The sequence below is a fragment of the Arvicola amphibius genome, chromosome 9 (assembly GCF_903992535.2).
Source record: "Arvicola amphibius chromosome 9, mArvAmp1.2, whole genome shotgun sequence".
Lineage (NCBI taxonomy): Eukaryota > Metazoa > Chordata > Mammalia > Rodentia > Cricetidae > Arvicola > Arvicola amphibius.
In genome coordinates this window covers 59,127,278-59,146,560 of record NC_052055.2, presented here as the reverse complement: position 1 = coordinate 59,146,560, position 19,283 = coordinate 59,127,278, and the positions used below count along the sequence as shown (strand labels likewise).

The 19,283-nt window shown below is 49.3% G+C and overlaps 1 protein-coding gene and 3 long non-coding RNA genes across 4 annotated transcripts in view; all 4 read left to right on the top strand.

Annotated features, from left to right (window-relative positions):
• LOC119822839 overlaps positions 1–73 on the top strand; it is a 1,750-nt gene extending 1,677 nt beyond the window's left edge. The window contains exon 3 of the long non-coding RNA XR_005286852.2: positions 17–73. This is a non-coding gene — a long non-coding RNA (uncharacterized LOC119822839). The remainder of the gene's footprint in view (positions 1–16) is intronic.
• The window catches only part of LOC119822838, a 26,148-nt gene extending 6,865 nt beyond the window's left edge, over positions 1–19,283 (top strand). Inside the window, exon 4 of the long non-coding RNA XR_005286850.2 lies at positions 19,075–19,283. This is a non-coding gene — a long non-coding RNA (uncharacterized LOC119822838). The remainder of the gene's footprint in view (positions 1–19,074) is intronic.
• LOC121677304 lies at positions 1,712–7,532 on the top strand. Its single transcript, XM_042055677.1, is given in 6 exon segments — positions 1,712–2,051; positions 2,054–2,287; positions 2,323–2,532; positions 2,535–2,882; positions 2,885–3,036; positions 3,038–7,532. Coding segments are annotated over 6 exon segments (5,184 nt in total). The 5' UTR covers positions 1,712–1,984; the 3' UTR covers positions 7,211–7,532.
• On the top strand, positions 10,597–16,184 carry LOC119822840. The gene is made up of 3 exons (XR_005286853.1): positions 10,597–11,185; positions 13,112–13,199; positions 16,069–16,184. It is a non-coding gene; the product is annotated as an uncharacterized LOC119822840 (long non-coding RNA).

The following is a 19,283-nucleotide window of genomic DNA, read 5'->3' as shown; positions in this document are numbered from 1 at the left end:
ATCTTGAAATTTGCAGGCAAATGGATGAATGTAGAAAGCATCATATTGAATGAGGTATCCAAGACCCAGAAAGACAAATACCATATGCATTCCCTCATGAGTGGACATAAAGCAAAGAAAATCGAGCCAATCATTCACAATCAGAGAACTTAGACAACAAAGACGACCCTAAGAGTGCCACACGTGGATCTAATGTACATGGCAAGTAGAAAAAGACAAATCTCCTGAGTACATTGGGAGCATGGGGGTCATGGGAGAGGGTAGAGGGGAGGGGTGAGATGGGAACGGAGGGGAGAAGAATATACAGCACACTAAAAACGATAAATAATTGAAAAAATGTAGAGCTGGCAGTGGACAGCTGATCTTGTGGCTTGGTCTTGGGTTTGACTGGCAGGACAAACAGGCAGTGGAGACATTTGCAGAAGGTGGGGTGTGGCTCTGAGGGACTGCAGGTCAGAGGGTGACAACAATGAGAGCCTTAGCAGTAGGAGATAGCTCAGTGCAGGTGGCAATGGCTGGTATTTCTGAGGCACAAGATCGTAAAGGCCTGGAACTAGGACAGCACCAACTGTACCAGGGTTTAGAATCCACATGGACAGAGACACAAAACAGAACTAAAATCGTCAAAGGGGCCATGAGAGCTAAAGGAGTGTAACCACACTCAGAAAAGCTACTTGGGAGTTGCCCTAGCTCTGAGGTCTGCTCTGAATTTTCATTTGCATTCTCAACTATTTTGGTTGTTATTTAGTTTATTGTGATAGGATTTTCCTCTCTACTTTCTCTAAAATGTTGGCCAAGAACATCAGGTGGACGAAACCACATGTGCCTCCTCCTTCAGGGGTGCGGATTCCAGGACCACTGATGGATTTTTTTCCTCTCATCACTTTGAACATATCAACCCACTGCCCGCTGGGGTCCTAGTTTTCTGTCTGGTGGGAAATTGGCTGAAGAGTTTATGGAGAAAATGTGACAAAGTCTATTCCTCTCAGCCCTGTAGAAGTTAGTCACTTGCCCTGGAGTGTCCCTGGAAACAGAGCATTGCCACCACATCCCAGAGTCAGTGAGAGGCTACTGAAAGACCCCTGAAACCTCTACCCAAAGACAATAAGCTAGCAGCAGTAACGCAATTTTGCCGGGCTTGCACAAACAGGGCAGATGAAAGGTTAGGGCCCTTAGGTGCCAAAAAGATATCTGTGGTCAGCCATCTGGTCCCAAATGGGGAATAGAAAGTCCCTGGGTCCCGTTCCACACCGTTGATAGGGCCAAGTCAGCTATTATCTGAGTCCCCTGCATGTCTCCAAGGTGAACCCACCACCTTATTTGAATCCACCAATGACAACCCTGTAACCAGGCATCTGCTTCTGTACGCGCGCTTTTGCTTCCCCTACCCTATAAAAGGGGGTCACCTTGCCTATGGGCATGCAAGTCTCCCAAGTGACTTTGCCGCCCGCAGGTACCTGTGACTACCTAATAAACCTCTTGCAGTTTGCAGCCGTGGTCTCGGCTTGATCTTTGGGTCCCGGGGTCTCCTCCTGAGGAAAGGTCCTCTTCGGGGGTCTTTCATGTGGGGGCTCGTCCAGGATTAGAGACCTCCACCCAGGGACCACTGACCCACCATCGGGAGGTAAGCTGGCCAGTGCCCTGTCTGTGTCTCTGTCAGTCTGAGTGTTTTGTCATTCTGTTACTCAGATTCAATCGGATCTATCAGTATCTGGCGGGCCGGGGAAGGAGCTGACGAGCTCAGACTTCTCCACCCGCAGCCCTGGAAGACGTTCCAAGGGTGTCTGGAGCCCGATTTTTCAGGGCTCAGCCTGTATCGGAAGGATACATGGTTCTGGTTTGAGAAGAGGGATCAGGACCCTCGGAGTCTCCATCTGAAATTTTGCTTTCGGCTTTACGCAGAAGCTGTGTGGCGCGTCTGTTTGGTCTGTGTCTTCTTGTTGGATTTCTGTGTCTAATTCTAACCTACCTCTCTTTTGAAATTATGGGACAATCATTAACGACCCCCTTGAGTCTCACTCTAGATCACTGGGCTGATGTCCGGGACCAAGCTGACACCAGTCGGTCGAAGTTCGAAAGAAGAAATGGGTGACTTTTTGCTCATCCGAATGGCCCACTTTCGAAGTGGGATGGCCACGAGATGGCACCTTTAATCTTGAAATTATTTCACAGGTAAAAGCACGAGTGTTCAATCCAGAACCCCACGGACACCCAGACCAAGTTGCCTACATTATCACTTGGGAAAGCCTGGCATACGATCCCCCATCCTGGGTCAAGCCATTTGTCATTTCCAGCAAACCCCAACCACCCCTTACTCCTCTTGCCCCCACGGCACGCCCTCCTCCAAGAAAACAGCTGCTCACTCCCCTTCTCCCTCCCCCCTCCCCAACTCCGCCTCTTCCTCCCTATACCCAACCCTCCTTAGGAAAGAGAAACCTCCAAAACCCTCTGCAGCACCTCCTGTTCTTCCCCCGAACCCTGATTCTCCCCTCATCGACCTCCTGTCAGAAGATCCCCCTCCCTATGTAGCTCCGAGAGCCCAGAGGGGCCAGAAGCGGTGGCTGCAGCAGGCGGATTGCCCCCTCTGGAGTCTCTGGCTCCCTCACGTATGGCCGGACGACTGAGTGGCAAACGTGAGCCACCCCCTGATTCTACCTCTCACGCCCTTCCCCTGAGGGAGGGTCCGAATGGCCAACAACAGTACTGGCCATTTTCAGCCTCTGATCTTTACAATTGGAAACAGCACAACCCTCCCTTTTCCAAGGATCCGATGGTGTTAACTAATCTAATTGAGTCTATTTTAGTCATGCACCAGCCCACTTGGGATGATTGTCAGCAGCTCTTACAGGCTCTGTTGACCTCAGAGGAGAAACAGAGTTTTTCTGGAAGCACGTCCCGGGTGACAACGGACGCCCGACCCAGCTACCAAATGAAATTGATGCGGCCTTCCCCTTAACATGCCCAGAATGGGACTTCACCACCCCTGCAGGTAGGGGACATCTACGTCTTTACTGCCAATTGCTCATAGCCGGTCTCTGGGGGGGCAGCACGCCGTCCCACCAATTTGGCTCAGGTAAAGCAGGTAATACAAGGAAATGAGGAGACACCCTCAGCATTTCTAGAGAGACTTAAGGAAGCATACAGAATGTATACTCCCTATGACCCCGAGGACCCTGGACAAGCCACTAGCGTATCAATGTCCTTCATTTGGCAGTCCAGTCCAGACATTAGAAGCAAGTTACAGAGACTAGAGGGTCTACAGGGATATACTTTACAGGATTTATTAAAGGAGGCAGAAAGGATTTTTAATAGAAGAGAGACTCCAGAAGAAAAGGAAGAGAGACTATGGCAGAGAATGAAAGAGGCCCAGGAGGAAAGGGACAAAAAGAAAAATAAGGAACTAAGCAGTCTGCTTAACACCGTAGTTCAGGGACAAAATAGAGAGGGAGGTAGGCTGGGAGGCCGAAAGGGGGCCAAGGTGGACAAAGACCAATGTGCCTACTGCAAGGAACGAGGACATTGGGTCAGAGATTGCCCCAAGAAGCCCAAAGGACCCCGGAAACCTAAAACTCAGACCTCTCTCTTGACATTGGAGGATTAGGTAATTCAGGGCCAGGAGCCCCCCCCCCCCGAGCCCAGGGTAACTCTTAACGTCGGGGGGCAACCAATCACCTTCCTAGTGGACACCGGAGCCCAGCACTCAGTCTTGACCCAGACACCGGGGCCGTTCAGTGTGCGATCCGCTTGGGTCCAAGGGGCCACCGGTGGTAAAAGATACTGATGGATGACCGACCGGAAGGTTCAGCTGGCTACTGGTAAGGTGACGCATGCCTTTCTGCATGTTCCGGACTGTTCCTATCCCCTATTGGGTAGGGACCTCCTCACCAAACTAAAAGCCCAAATTCATTTTGAGGAAAAAGGGGCCAAGGTAACAGGCCCAAGTGGCGGTCCTCTTCAAATCTTAACTCTCCAGCTGGAGGATGAATATAGACTTTATGAGCCCCCAGGGCACCAGACAATTGACATGACCCCTTGGCTCAATGACTTTCCACTGGCATGGGCCGAGACAGGGGGGATGGGGCTAGCCTTGCAACAGTCCCCAATCGTCATTCAGCTAAAGGCTACAGCTACCCCCGTCTCAATTAAACAGTATCCCATGTCCCATGAGGCATATCAGGGTATAAGACCCCACATAAAAAGACTCTTGGACCAGGGCATTCTTACTCCCTGCCGGTCGCCATGGAACACCCCTCTCCTGCCCGTGAAAAAGCCAGGAACTGGGGATTATCGGCCCGTATGGGACCTGAGGGACGTTAACAAAAGGGTGGAAGACATACACCCTATGGTCCCTAACCCTTATAATCTGCTGAGTACTCTGCCGCCATCCCACGTCTGGTACACAGTGTTAGACTTAAAGGATGCCTTCTTCTGCTTGCGCTTACACCTGAAAAGTCAGCACCTTTTTGCCTTTGAATGGAAGGACCCAGATCTCGGACTTTCGGGTCAGCTAACCTGGACCAGACTCCCCCAGGGATTCAAAAATAGTCCTACCCTCTTTGATGAGGCTTTACACCGGGACTTGGCAGATTTTAGAGTTCAATACCCTGCCCTGATCCTCCTCCAGTATGTTGATGACCTCCTCCTGGTGGCTGCTTCCAAGAAGGAATGTCAGGAGGGCACGAGAGCCCTCCTACGGACATTGGGACAGTTAGGATATCGGGCTTCAGCTAAAAAGGCCCAAATATGCCAGCAGCAAGTCATCTATCTGGGATACCAACTGAGGGACGGACAACGATGGCTGACCGAGGCATGCAAACAGACTATCACCCGCATCCCTGTCCCTCAGACCCCTCGCCAATTGAGGGAATTCCTGGGGACAGCTGGATTTTGCCGCCTTTGGATTCCAGGGTTCGTAGAAATGGCTGTACCTCTGTATCCTCTCACCAAACAGGGGACAATGTTCAAATGGGAGGGAGAACAACAGGCGGCTTTTGAGAACATTAAACAGGCCCTGCTGACCTCCCCAGCATTAGGCCTCCCCGACCTCACCAAACCCTTTGAATTGTTTATAGATGAGAGACAGGGCTACGCGAAAGGGGTCCTAACTCAGAAACTAGGCCCCTGGAGGCGCCCTGTAGCCTACCTATCCAAGAAACTCGACCCTGTCGCATCGGGATGGCCGCCCTGTCTGCGAATGGTAGCGGCCATTGCCGTCCTTACCAAGGATGCGAGTAAATTGACTCTGGGTCAGCCATTGACCATCCTGGCACCCCATGCAGTGGAGGCCTTAGTCAAACAGCTTCCAGATCGCTGGCTTTCTAATGCCCGCATGACTTACTACCAAGCCATGCTCCTGGATGCTGACCGAGTGCAATTCGGACCTGTGGTTGCTCTCAACCCCGCAACCCTGCTCCCCTTGCCTGAAGAGGCAGAGCAACATGATTGCCTCCAGATCCTTGCGGAAATGCACGGGACCAGACTGGATCTGACAGATCGCCCTCTCCAGGACGCTGACTACACCTGGTACACCGATGGTAGCAGCTTCCTGGAAAACGGGGAGTGGAGAGCGGGGGCAGCAGTAACTACGGAAACAGAGGTAATTTGGGCTGAAGCCCTACCAGCGGGTACCTCAGCCCAGAGAGTAGACCTCATCGCATTGACCCAGGCGCTCCAGATGGCAGAAGGTAAGAAGCTTAATGTCTATACGGACAGTCGATACGCCTTTGCCACTGCTCACATACATGGGGAAATTTACCGACGGCAAGGGTTGCTGACCTCAGAGGGAAAAGAAATTAAAAACAAGACTGAGATATTGGCGCTGCTTAGAGCCCTATTTTTGCCTCTCAAATTAAGCATCATGCACTGTCCTGGCCACCAAAAGGGCCATAGCCCAGGGGCAAAGGGAAATCGATTGGCAGATACAGCCGCCAGGGAAGTTGCCCTAAAAAGCACCAACATCTCCCGAGCTTTTCCCCTGACTGACAAGGGAGATGCACAACTACCCCGGTGCGCATGGCCCTATAGTCAGGAGGACATTGATCTCCTAAAGAAAATGGGGGCCACCTATGACCCCAAAGAACAACACTGGATTTTTAAAGGAAAGGCTGTTATGCCCATGAGGCTCACCCATGAACTGTTAGAACACCTACATAAATTGACCCATCTAGGAACCAAAAAGATGAGAACTCTCTTGGAGTGACAGGAGATTGGCCCCTACCTACTGAACCGAGATGAGGCCCTACAAGAGGTGACCGATAAATGTAAAGCCTGTGCTCAAGTAAATGCAGGCAAGTCCAAGCTCGGACCAGGGATCCGGGTACGGGGACATCGTCCCGGTGTGCACTGGGAAACTGACTTCACTGAAGTCAAGCCCGGCCTCTATGGCTATAAATACCTCCTGGTGTTCATGGACACCTTCTCAGGATGGGTAGAAGCTCTCCCCACCAAACATGAAACAGCGACGGTGGTGACAAAGAAACTCCTGGAAGAAATCTTTCCCAGGTATGGAACGCCTCAGGTCCTGGGCACCGACAACGGGCCCGCCTTCGTTTCCCAGGTAAGTGAGTTGGTGGCTAAGCTTTTGGGGATTAAATGGAAATTACATTGTGCATACAGACCCCAAAGTTCAGGGCAGGTAGAGCGTATGAACAGGACAATTAAGGAAACTTTATCCAAATTGGCACTTGCAACTGGCTCTAAAGACTGGGTGCTCCTCCTGCCGCTGGCCTTATACAGGGCCTGCAATACCCCAGGTCCCCATGGATTGACTCCCTTTGAGATACTGTATGGGGCGCCACCCCGTTTATAAACTTCTTCGATTCAAACATTGCTGATTTTGCTAACAGCCCCTCTCTGGAAGCTCATTTGCAGGCATTACAGATTGTATAAAGAGGTCTGGAAACCACTCGCTGCAGCCTACCGGGAACAACTGGACAAGCTGGAGGTGCCACACCCTTTTCAAATAGGAGATACCGTGTGGGTCTGCCGACACCAGTCCTGGAATTTGGAGCCTCGGTGGAAAGGCCCTTACACCGTCCTCCTGACCACCCCAACGGCACTGAAAGTTGACCGCATCACAGCCTGGATCCACGCCTCCCACGTCAAGGCCGCCCACACCACCGAGGAGGCCGAGCCAACTGTGACCTCATCATGGAAGATCCAGCGCACCCAAAACCCCTTAAAGATAAGACTTGTTCGGGGAGACTCTTAATCCTCCTTATGGGGGTCTTACTGGGAATGGGGACAGTCGCCCTGGGACAGAATAGCCCTCATCAGGTTTACAATGTGACCTGGAGGATTACTAATCTCATGACAGAAATCATAGCTAATTCCACTTCCATGATAGGCACATTGACAGACGCCTTTCCAAACCTCTACTTTGACCTCTGTGACCTAGTCGACTCAACCTGGGACCCCTTGGACCAGGAACCTTTTCCTGGCTATGGTTGTCATCACACAGGGGGATGAATTGGGACCCGGACCAAGGGATTCTATGTCTGCCCTGGTCAAGGCAAAGGAAAAAATTGTGGGGGGCCAGGGGACAGATATTGTGCTCAATGGGGATGCGAGACAACGGGCGATGCTTACTGGAAGCCCTCCTCCTCCTGGGATCTGATCACCCTTAGACGAGGAATTACTCCTGGATACTCAGGGGGAGGACCTTGGACCTGTGGAGGAAAAGACTGTGGCCCTTGCTATGACTCCCTGACTACCTCCAATGTCCAGGGCTCAACCAGTGGGGGCCGATGTAATCCCTTGATTTTGAGCTTTACCCCAGCAGGGAAGAAAGCTGCATGGGATGGACCCAAGTCATGGGGTCTACGCCTATACCGCCCCCAGGGATATGATCCCATTACCTTATTCTCAATAACCAGACAAGTCACTAGCGTGACTCGACCTCAGCCAGTAGGACCCAATACAGTCTTAACAGACCAAAAGACACCTTCTCAGCCAGGAGCAGCTGCTCTACCCACAGCAGCGCCCCTCAACTCCTCCTCGGCCCCCCCCAAATATTAGCCCCACTCCGATCACCACCTCGCCTACCCACCGCCCTGGTACGGGAGACAGACTACTTAATCTAGTACAAGGAGCCTACTTGGCTCTCAAACTCACCGATCCTAACAAAACTCAGGATTGTTGGCTATGCCTGGTTTCGGGACCCCCCTTACTATGAAGGAGTGGCCGTTCTAGGTAACTACTCTAATCAGACCTCCGTATCCCCTAGCTGCTCTTCCATCCCTCGACATAAGATGACTCTGTCAGAGGTATCTGGGAAGGGGCTTTGTATAGGAGCTGTTCCCCAAACCCACCAGACTTTGCGTAATTCCACTCGAGAGGTACCCAGTGGATCCTATTACCTATCCGCCCCCAATGGGACTTATTGGGCATGTAACACCAGATTAACTCCCTGTGTTTCAGCCACAGTACTAAATATAACCTCTGATTACTGTGTTTTAATAGAATTATGGCCCAAGGTTACATATCATGATCCTGAATATGTCTACAGCCACTTTGAAGGGAGACCTCGATTCAGGAGAGAGCCCATCTCCCTAACCCTGGCCCTACTCCTGGGGGGCATCACCATGGGAGGGATCACAGCCGGAATAGCCACTGGGACCAAAGCCCTCATAGATACCAGTCAGTTTCGCCAACTACAAGCAGCCATGCAGATAGACATTAAGACACTAGAGGAATCGGTCAGCGCCCTCGAAAAATCACTAACCTCCCTCTCTGAGGTAGTTCTACAAAATAGAAGGGGACTGGACATGCTGTTCCTAAAAGAAGGAGGGTTATGTGCAGCCTTAAAGGAAGAATGCTGTTTCTATGCAGACCATACTGGATTAGTAAGGGACAACATGGCAAAACTTAGAGAGAGATTGAGTCAGAGGCAAAAGCTGTTCGAATTACAACAAGGATGGTTTGAAGGATGGTTTAACAAGTCTCCCTGATTTACAACTCTAGTGTCTTCTCTGATGGGTCCCTTAATTATTCTCCTTCTGATACTCCTGTTCGGACCTTGCATCTTAAACTGCTTGGTCCAATTTATAAAAGACAGGCTGTCCGTTATTCAGGCCCTAGTACTGACCCATCAATACCAAAGGTTACAACAACAAAAAACTGAGATTTTGTAACGACTATGAGTAAAAGATTTAACTCAATGATAAAAGAAAATGGGGGAATGAAAGACCCTGAGACCTCTACCCAAAGACAATAAGCTAGCAGCAGTAACGCAATTTCGCAGGGCTTGCACAACAGGGCAGATGAAAGGTTAGGGCCCTTAGGTGCCAAAAAGATATCTGTGGTCAGCCACCTGGCCCCAAACGGGGAATAGAAAGTCCCTGGGTCCCGTTCCACACCCTAGATAGGGCCAAGTCAGCTATTATCTGAGTCCCATGCATGTCTCCAAGGTGAACCCACCACCTTATTTGAATCCACCAATGACAACCCTGTAACCAGGCATCTGCTTCTGTACGCGCGCTTTTGCTTCCCCTATCCTATAAAAAGGGGGGTCACCTTGCCTAGCGGTGCGCAAGTCTCCCAAATGACTTTGCCGCCCGCAGGTACCTGTGACTACCTAATAAACCTCTTGCAGTTTGCATCCGTGGTCTCGGCTTGATCCTTGGGTCCCGGGGTCTCCTCCTGAGGAAAGGTCCTCTTCGGGGTCTTTCACTACCATGTTATTCTGATCAATCTGAGTCTACTAAAAAAGGAACTGCTTTGAGGATGGATGTAATGGGCTCCATGAGCCAAAAGTCATGACAGCATGTTAGGGTCTGTGAGAAGTGGACCATGCTCCCATCCACTAATAGATGGTGTCAGTGTGTGCCACTTGGATTTTGTCAACTTGACACCAGCTGGAGTAATCTGAGGAAGAAGGAACTTAACTATCTAATAGGTAAGCCTATGGGGAATTTCAATTAGTGATGGATGTCCCTGGGCTGGAGGTCAAGGCTGTATATCTAAAATAAGCTGGCTTAGAGAGTCAAGGAGAGCAAGTCAGTAAGTGGCTTTACTCCATGGTATCTGCTTTGGTTCCTGCCTCGAGGTTCTTGTCTTGACTTCCTGCCCTAACGTCCACTCATGGTAGCTTCTGATAGGAAAGGGAAAGGGAAGTAAACCTTCCTATCTCAAGTCGTTTTGGGTCATGATGAGAAAGCAAGTATACAGTGTCCATACCAGTAAAGGACAACATCCAGAGCCTGTTATAATTCAAATAATTCCACCTATTATGATTATTAAAGTGGAAAGGGTTTCTATTTGGGTTTGAATGTGTAATACCCAAGGAAGGATCCTGTGTTTGGACACTGATCCCTAGCAAGTGGCCATGTTTCAAAGTTGTGGAAAACCTGGTAAATAAACTCAGAAGGAAAAGGTAGGTCATGGGGTGTTGTAGAATACTATTTTAAGGTGTGTGACTTCTGGTTAGGTTGCACTTGTTGAACTCTGTGAAGCTGGGATGCTTTGCCTGTCTACAACACCTGGTGGGCTAATGAAGATTTTAATGGCCAAATGTAAGGCAGGAGAAAGGATAGGTTGGTCAGTCACACAGAGAGTATAAATGGAAGGAGAAATCCTAGAGGAAGGAACAGAGAAAGAGCAAGAGAACAAGGAGAGGAGGATGCTAGGGGAAGCTATCCAGTTACCCAGGCACTGAGTAATAATCAAAGTAAGATACACAGAGTTTAAAAAAAGGAAAAAGCCCAGAGCCAGAGGCAAAGGACGAAAGGATAATTCAAAGATAAGAAAAGCTGGCAAGGAACAAGCACAGCTAAAGCTAGGCATTGTAAGGAAGAAGAAGCTACTGTGTGTAATTTAGCTGGGAGCTGGTTGTCAGGACCAAAAAGAAGGAAGGAATGAAAATAACAGACATGATGAACAAAAAAGGGGGACACAGTGAATGCTACTTTGATGTAACCATCAGTCCCCTATATCCCAACTGACCAGGGCAGCCTTTCTGTACTTAGGGACAGAATGTGAAAAAAACCAGTATCTGAGCCAAGCCATGATTGGTCCATTTCTTGCTCTGACCTCACAATGACAGAACCCTGTTGCCTAACAACTCTGGCTGAGGCTGCCTCCTCTCCTTCCAGTACAGAGGCTGATCGTCAGTTGAAACTTGGTGATTTAGACAGAAGTGAGCTGGTTCCACTTGGTGGATATTCATGAACTGTTGAATCTGAACACTGTGAGTTTCCTTCTGAGGTCACAGATTTGGGGTTCAGAGGATTGGGTTTCCAGGATTTAAAAAACCCTTTCTTCCTTTCTTTCTTCCTCGGTCTGGGGTATAATTTGGGGCAATTTTTATTATCTGCATTAATTAGGTGTTTACTCTGTTTTAATCTTTAGTTTTAATATTTTCTCTGGGTTCATTCCTTCGTTCACCATTTAAAAACGTTTGTTTCCATTGACTCTACAACATGAGTATTCTCACAGTGAGAGACATTTACCTACACGCACATGGAAAGCTTGGACCACATTCCCCTGATCTCACTGCCTCCTGCCCACCCCTTCCAAGTCCCTTGGTGTTCTCGCTTTTTTACTCAGCCAGTTACTGTCCGAGTCCAGGCCAAGTCATGTGGACTCCCGTCCAGAGGACTGACAGGCACATTGGATGGTGTCCTAAGGAAGGGCACCTATGTATGTCTGTCTGCCTGTGCTCTAGCAGAAAGCCTCCTCCAAAGTGGTTATCTTAGGATCTTCCTGGCAGTTCAAAGTCAGGCCTGCAGAGGGCCAGAGGTAAGAGTTAGAGGCCATTTTGTGATGCTAATTATGGAACAGGGCAGCTGAAAAGGATTCAAGAACAGAAAAAGTGAAAGTCTAAAAAGAACCTGTTCTTGGAGGAAGAGAGGAACTTTCCTTGGTAGGACATAGCACACCAGGTCCCTCCACCATCTTCTGTCCTTCTGTGTGCCTGAAACTGGCCTTCCGTGGGACTTTTTCATTTGCTAGCAGGGGGCAGGGCGATTGCAGTACTAAAGCTGGGGTGTTATCAGGCACAGCAGAGGTGGGGGCAATAATCATTTGGAAGCAAAGGATCAGTTCTGCTGGCCAAAGACCTCAAGGAACATGTTCTGGAACAAAACTAGCTAGTGGTGGGATGTTCTGCCCAGCACTCCAGAGACCCACCCCACATACCTGTCCTTTTGGAAAAACAGGGGGACATTTTGTTGACAAGGACCGTCTTTATCTGATTATCAGTCACAAGCCTGGGCTAGAGGAAAACTCTTTCGTCTCATCTTTTCTTTCTTTTTCCAGACAGGGATCCTCTCAGTGTGGCTCTGGCTGTTATGGAACTTGGTTTGTAGACCAGGCTGGCCTCGACCTCCCAGAGAGCTGCTAGCCAGTACCTAAGTGTGTAATGTGTGCACATGTGATGCCTTAGGGGTGCGAACGTTCTATTGACAGAGAACGTCCTGCTTGAGCACTCGTAAACTTCCATCCATTTTCTTTGGCTTATGCCCCATAGCTGGTTCTAGGAGGGTCCTGTGAGGTCCATTTAAAGTGTAAATCTGTTGACTACTTACTTAAGCGGGGTGATGGCAGCATAGCTTCAAGAACACAAAAAGGCTGATCGCAGCCCTCAAGCCTCAGCCTCAGGTGTTGATGTCATACTCGTGGACACACTTGTGTCCATGCCCCGTGTCTCACAGCAAAGGTTACTTTTGAAGCACTGGGACCCTCAATCATGTACAAGACAAAAGCAGTCCTTGCTCTTCTGTTTGCTTTTGCTTTTTGATTTGGTGAGAGAGGGTCTCCTGTAGCACAGGCTGGCCTCAAGACCACTGTGTAGCCAAAGATGACCTGAACTGCTGGTCCTCCTGCCTCAACTTTCCCAGCTTTAATAATTGCCATGTGCCAGGCCACAGTGACGCATGCCCTTAATCCCAGCAATCGGGAGGCAGAGGCAGCTGAAGCTCTGTGACTTTGAGGCCAGCCTGGTCTACAGAGCGAGTTCCAGGACAGCCATGATTGTGAAACAGAGAAACCCGTCCTGACAAACCAATCAAAAAAGCCAAGTGCTCACCTTTATGAGACTTTTCCTGTTTTCTGTCAGTTTAATGGCCTAACCTGTATCTACCTGTATTTTAATTCCTATCTATCTTCTCCCCAGGGCCCGACGGTCAACACCTCACTGCATAGGCTGAGGCCTAGCAGGATTTCTGGTCACACCGGGATCAGCTTGGCCACAGCCACCAAATGTAAGTTTTAACTAAGCCTCCTTTGTTCTATTTACCAATAAAGACCTGGGAGTCAGATGTTGGGGTGATAACCTGCTAGCTCAGAGAGGCCAAGAAGCAACCAATCTACTTTCCTATTTGGACAGAGACACAGCAAGAAAAGCATGTCTTCACTCACCCCAAACCAAAAATGCCGCAAATCGCTAAGTGCCCCCCTACACCTTCCTGTGCATCCCTCTCTTCCTACTGCCAGCTACTTTGTTCTTCCTTGGCTAATTCTTGTCAACTAGTTGCTCATTCCATCCCCTGAGTTTTTTTCTTTTCTTTTCTTCTTTTAATTCAATTTCTTGAGACACATGGATAGGCACGCCTTGCAGAGTGGGGTTGGATATTTAGTTATTGGGTATGGAAGGGAAGGGGAAAGAGGAGAAGAACAGAGAGGCAGGGAGAGACAGAAGCAGAAGTGGGGAAAGGAATAGTGGGGAGAATGGAGCAAGGCAGAAGCTGCCTCTTTGGGAGCAGAGACAGAAAAGGCCACGTTCCCTGAGTTTTTAATCTATTTTATTAACACACTCTCAAGATTTTCAGAGCATGATCAAATATCCCACTCCTGACTTTCCCATTGACCTCCTATATTAATATAATGTGTATCAGCTGACCCTGAAGGACTCTCTTTGTTGTTTTTTTTCTCTGTGTATTTATGCATTTTCTGGCTTGATTTATGAGCTTACTTATTCATAATTTTTAAACTGTCTGTTTATTTTGTGGGTGTAATGGAAGGAATTCAAGAAATTCTCTGTGTAGCTCTTGCCTTCCTGGAACTCACTCTGTAGATATGGCTGGCCTCAAACTAAAAGATCATCTGCTTTGCCTTCTGACTGTTGGGATTAAGCACATGTAGACTGGTAGTTTTTATTTTTTAAGTGGTGCTTCTTGGGGAGATAATTTTTAATATTATTATTTTATGTGTATGAGTCTTTTGTTTTCATGTCTGTGTGTGCACCATGAGCCTCGCACCTGTGGAGGTCACAAGTGGGAGACAGATTAGCTAGAACTAGAGTAACAACAGATTGTGAGCACCATGTGTGTTGGGCATTGAACCAGGTTTCTCTGAAAGAGCAGGTGGTGCTGTTAAAGACTAACTCATCTCTCCAGAACCTCTGTCTTGAGTTTCACTTTTTCATTTACTTTTGTTATGTGTTCCTTGTTCCATTTCTCTTTTCTCATTTCAAGCTTTCCTTGTTATGGTGTACCTTATTGTAGGAACAATTGAGTCCTGGCAATCGAAGGAACATCTCTAATGCATTCTGACCACTTGATCATGTGATTTCCCCACGCTGCTATGCTTTCTTCTCACACTACCTCCCCCACATTCCTAGGAGCCACCTCTTATCTTGAGGACCTCCTCCGGCTCCCAAGTACCACATATGAGAGAAGAAAAGTGACCCATTAGAAGGACTGGCTTTCCCGTGTAGAGAGATCTTCTCCAGGGACAACCATGTTCTCGAGAGCCCCACTGTTTCATCCTTCTCTATGGCCGTCCTTCTGTATGACTGTGGCACTCTTGCCTTTAATTCTGTTTCAGTGTTGTGTTGTCAGGCTAAATATGTAGAGCTCTCCCTGCAAGGATCCTTGTGAGCATATTTTAACCATGAAGTATGGCCTGGCTTATGTGAGCTTGGTGAAAAGATTCAAGTAGTATTTTTAAGGACGTTTACATCTATGTTCATCATGGAAATAGCCTCTATTTTTCTTCGTTGTGTTGTCCTGGTTTTGGCCTGAATGTGTTTGGAACTGCTAAGTTCCTTTCTATTTGGTGGAGTATTGGGGAGCACCGACATTTGTTTTCAAGAGATTGGAAGCATTCCTCAGTAGGTTTGCCTGGTCGTGGGCTTTCCTATGCAGATTCTTTCCTCATAAATATTTCAATCTTGTTCTTTATCATATCTTCTTAGTTGAATTTATATCAAGAAGTTTCCCAATTCCATCCACATTTTCCAGTCCATGAGAAGGACTCTCAGGGTTTTCAAAAACAGATTTCTTTGGGGATGGGTGGGTTAGCCTGGAGAGACGACCCAACAGTTAGGAGCATGTAGTCTTCTCACAGAAGACCTAGGTCTGCCTCACAGCAATCCCATGACATCATAACTTCTTGAAGTGCCCCACCTAGGGGATCTGTTACCCTCTTATGTCCTTCCAGGTCATAGAAATGAAATTATACAAAAGACTTATATCATTATTTAAAACTCTATGTAGTACATGACAGTGTACATGTAAGTGACCTCAAGTGTGTGTGTGTGTGTGCATGTATGTGTGTGTGTGTATGTGTGTGTGTGTGTGTGTGCCCTTGCCATCATTAACGCATGTGTTTGGATGCCCTCAGAAGTCAGAGGTGTAGGATCTCCTAGAACTGGAGTCAGTGATCCACCTGACCTGGGTCCTGAGAACCAAACACAGGTCCTCTGCCGGAATAGTAAACCTTCTGACCTCGTGAGCCATCATCTCCCCACCAAGAAACTCTGGGTTTGGGGATTTTCTGTTGTCTCATCAACTTCTCGTGCATATGATTTTATTAGTATCTTCTCTCTCAAAGAGTGTTCAGCTCAAGTAAGACTATGATTCTCCTTCCCAATAAGTGGCTCATAGCTTCTGCGACCCTTGGTTTCATTCTCTCAGTTTCTGGGTGAATCCGGCCAACCTGATCTGTGGTATGTTCTGCTGTCCACTGCTTTGGAGGGTACTTCCTTCCATTCCTGAGCACTGCGTACCTGGTTAGGTTTCCTGAAATATCTGTGACTCTTTTTCTCTTTGGAATGTAGGAATTCATAGTGATAAACATTCTCATTGGTGTGATTTTAACTGTTAGTTTAAAGTTCCCATTGTATTTCAGCGAGAACCTGGCCATGGAGCAGGGCAGAGAGACCCTCTACTGTGACGAGAAGACATTTACCAGTGTGTATCAAATGATGACCACACTGGGACGAGGAACGTTTGCCACAGTCAAACTGGCCTTCCATATGCCCACTGTCAGCTACGTGGCTGTGAAGATTCTTGCAAACGTTAAGGGGTACTCCACCCAGAACAACAACGAGGTTGATATAATGAGATCCCTCGTTCATCCGCATATAATTAAGTTCATTCAGGAGGTCCAGACAGAGGATATGACATATCTCATAATGGATTACGCCTCTAAGGGGGACCTGTTGCATCAGATTCGCAAACCGGGAGGCTTACGGGAGTGCGAGGCTCGAAAACTCTTTACTCAGGTACTGCAGGCAGTGAAGTACTGCCACGACAACTGGATCGTCCACAGGGACATTAAGGCAAATAACATCTTGATCGACGCCTCTGGGAATGCCAAGCTCTGTGATTTTGGCCTTGCGGTGAAAGTCGTCCCTGGCACAAAACTAAAGAATCCCTGCGGTACTCTGGCCTACTGTGCCCCGGAACTCTTCGGAGGGGAGCCGTATGATGGCTATGCCAGCGATGTTTGGAACTTAGGCATACTCCTCTACTATATGGTGGCCAGGCACGTGCCGTTCCAAGCGAGCTCTTCTGCGGGATTGAGGCGCCAAATTTTGGCAGCAAACTTCAGCGTTCCTCCTCATGTCCCACTTGATATTTTCAACGTAATCGTGGAAATCCTCATGATCAACCCCGACAGGAGGCCCACCATCAGCCAAATCCTGACGCGCCCCATGATCATGGACAGCCAGGCACGGGCATCCATCCAGAGTCTCCCAGGCACCCCGAGCCCTAGCATTGTCAGCACCATGGCAGGCGTGGGGTACCAACCTGAAGGACTGATTGAGTGTCTAGAAGCCCAAAAATTTAATCAGGCGATGGCCAGATACCTGAGTCTGCAACACCAGGCACCCGCGGGAGACTGCTGCCATCACCGGGTGAAAACCACAAAACCCATGGAGCCGGGCCTTGTCCTCAACCTGGCCAATCTTCACACCTTTTCTGGGACTCTCAGGAGAGCTGCTGAGCCTACTCTGCCAACCGTCATCGTGCCATCTGAGCCCCAGAAGAAAGAAGATAAGAATTCCGGGCAGGGTGGCAGAAGGCATAGCGTGCCTGCCACCCTGTGCTGCACGCCTAGGAGGATCCACCTTGCCCACCTATCCCATCTGCGCTGTCCTGTGGCTGATTCCATCATGAACAGCAGCCTGGAGACCAGCAAGAGTTTTTCGCAGTCAAACATCGGGTTGTGTGGCAGCCTGACGGCAAGTGCCCAGCCATCCTGCTCTCTGTACCACCCTCTTGGGGCAGACCACAATGAGGCTGCAAATGATGCAGAGAAACTCTGGAGCTCGCTGGGGATGGCTCTGCGTGTAACCCCCAAAGGCCCCTCCCTTGGGGACACACTACAGGAAGAGACCATCACAGAACTGACCACCAGACAGGAAGGGTCCATCACACATGGTCAGCCCCAGGATGCCGGGCCAGCTTCCTCCCCAAACCAGAGGCATCACCGCTGGAAGGGGGTGAAAAAAAACATTGTAAATTGTCTCAGACACCTATGTTGCTGCCTGCCTCCTGCAGAGAGGAACCATGCCTCCCATGAGAACCAGGCTCCACAGTCAGGGGATCCTAGAGGCACCCACAGAACGAGGTGAGCGCCTTTCTCACTTCATCTGATTTGTCCTTTTCCTCCTGTCCTTTGTGTTACATGATGCCTGTGTCCACTTGTAGCACACCGTGAGGGTAACAACCTGTCACTTCGGAAAGACCAGGTGTCCCCTGAAGTGTGACCTCAGGCTTGTTGAGCAACAGGGGGACAGCAGAGATGCTGTGCCAGGCAGGGAGAGTTTGGGGAAGGTGTAAGGAGGCAAAGATTCCTTGGAGCACCAGTCATGTACTTGGGCACTGCAGGGCAGTGTGCTGAGTCTTGTGTGTTTTGAAGGCACTAAGAGTCTCCTTCCTGTGCTTTTCTCTTTGAAGCCCTGAAGAGGTCAAGCCCCAGCTCCGTGGCTTCTGAGCCACGGGTTGGGGATCGGTCTGGATGAGATTCTGACAGCCCCTCTGGGGACCCAGGCCAGATGCCCAGGACACCGGCTGGCCACAGGCCCCTCCTGCAGAGGAAGAGCTGTCCACCCCAGAGAACATCTATCTCTCCAGGTAAAATCCCAGGCAGGAAGGGTAGGCTTCCCACAGGGTCTAGCTCAGTGTGGAGGGCTGAGGTGCAAAGGTGCCCTAGGCTGTCTCGTGGAACAATAGCGCCTTGCCCTCTCCCCCTGCCTGTGGAAACATCAGAAGTGGCGCTCTGGGTAGTGACTGTCCTTTGCCCCATGTTTCTTGGCAGAGAACACAGTCTTCTCCATGGGGTGACTCTTTTCTCCCCCAAGGAGTGTATTCCTAGTCAGCCTGCCCTAAGCTGAGTTGCCAGGTTGAGAATGTGTCCTGTAAGCAGCCCTGTAGGACCGACTCCTCTAGAGGCCAGGCTCCTGCAAGAACCTTTAGCAGGAATCCTCACAAGTCATCCCAGCAAGTTCCATTGCTTGAGTCCTCAGACCCAAAGCTTTGGAAAATCTGAGCTGGGGAGTGAATGACTCCAGGGCAGCAGAGTCCCCCACTCCACCAATTCTGCCTTCCAGCTACTCACCTCATGTCTCTGTCTGCTTGCTCCTTCAAGGCCACCATTCCAAGAATGACAACTGGCTCCTGCACTTACCACCATGTGCCACACCCTGAGGGACTGGTAGGTGTCAGAGTAGAGTGAAACCCAAAAACTTAATGAGGGGTCAGCAACCTGCTGTGCCTCCTGCCTCCAGCCTGCCTGAGTCTGCCTGAGTCTGCACTGGGCAGTGACATTCTTTAAGATGGCTTCTGTTTTTCTCGTCCAAGCCACAGTCGCATTGGTAAAATCTCATCTCGTGTTCTTTCTGCCTAGACCGTGTCAACCTGTAGACAGCATGAGACCCAGAGAAGACTGTGCGACTGGTGTGGTGGTCCATCTCTCCAGCTGTCTTCCTAATTAGAACCATCCTGGGTATCTTCTATATTCAAGAATATGTCCCAAGCATTCAGCGCAGGTCGTTGGGATGGTTGGTACCCCGGACTCTGGTGCCAGTCGGTTCTCCTGTCCCCCCAATTTTATAG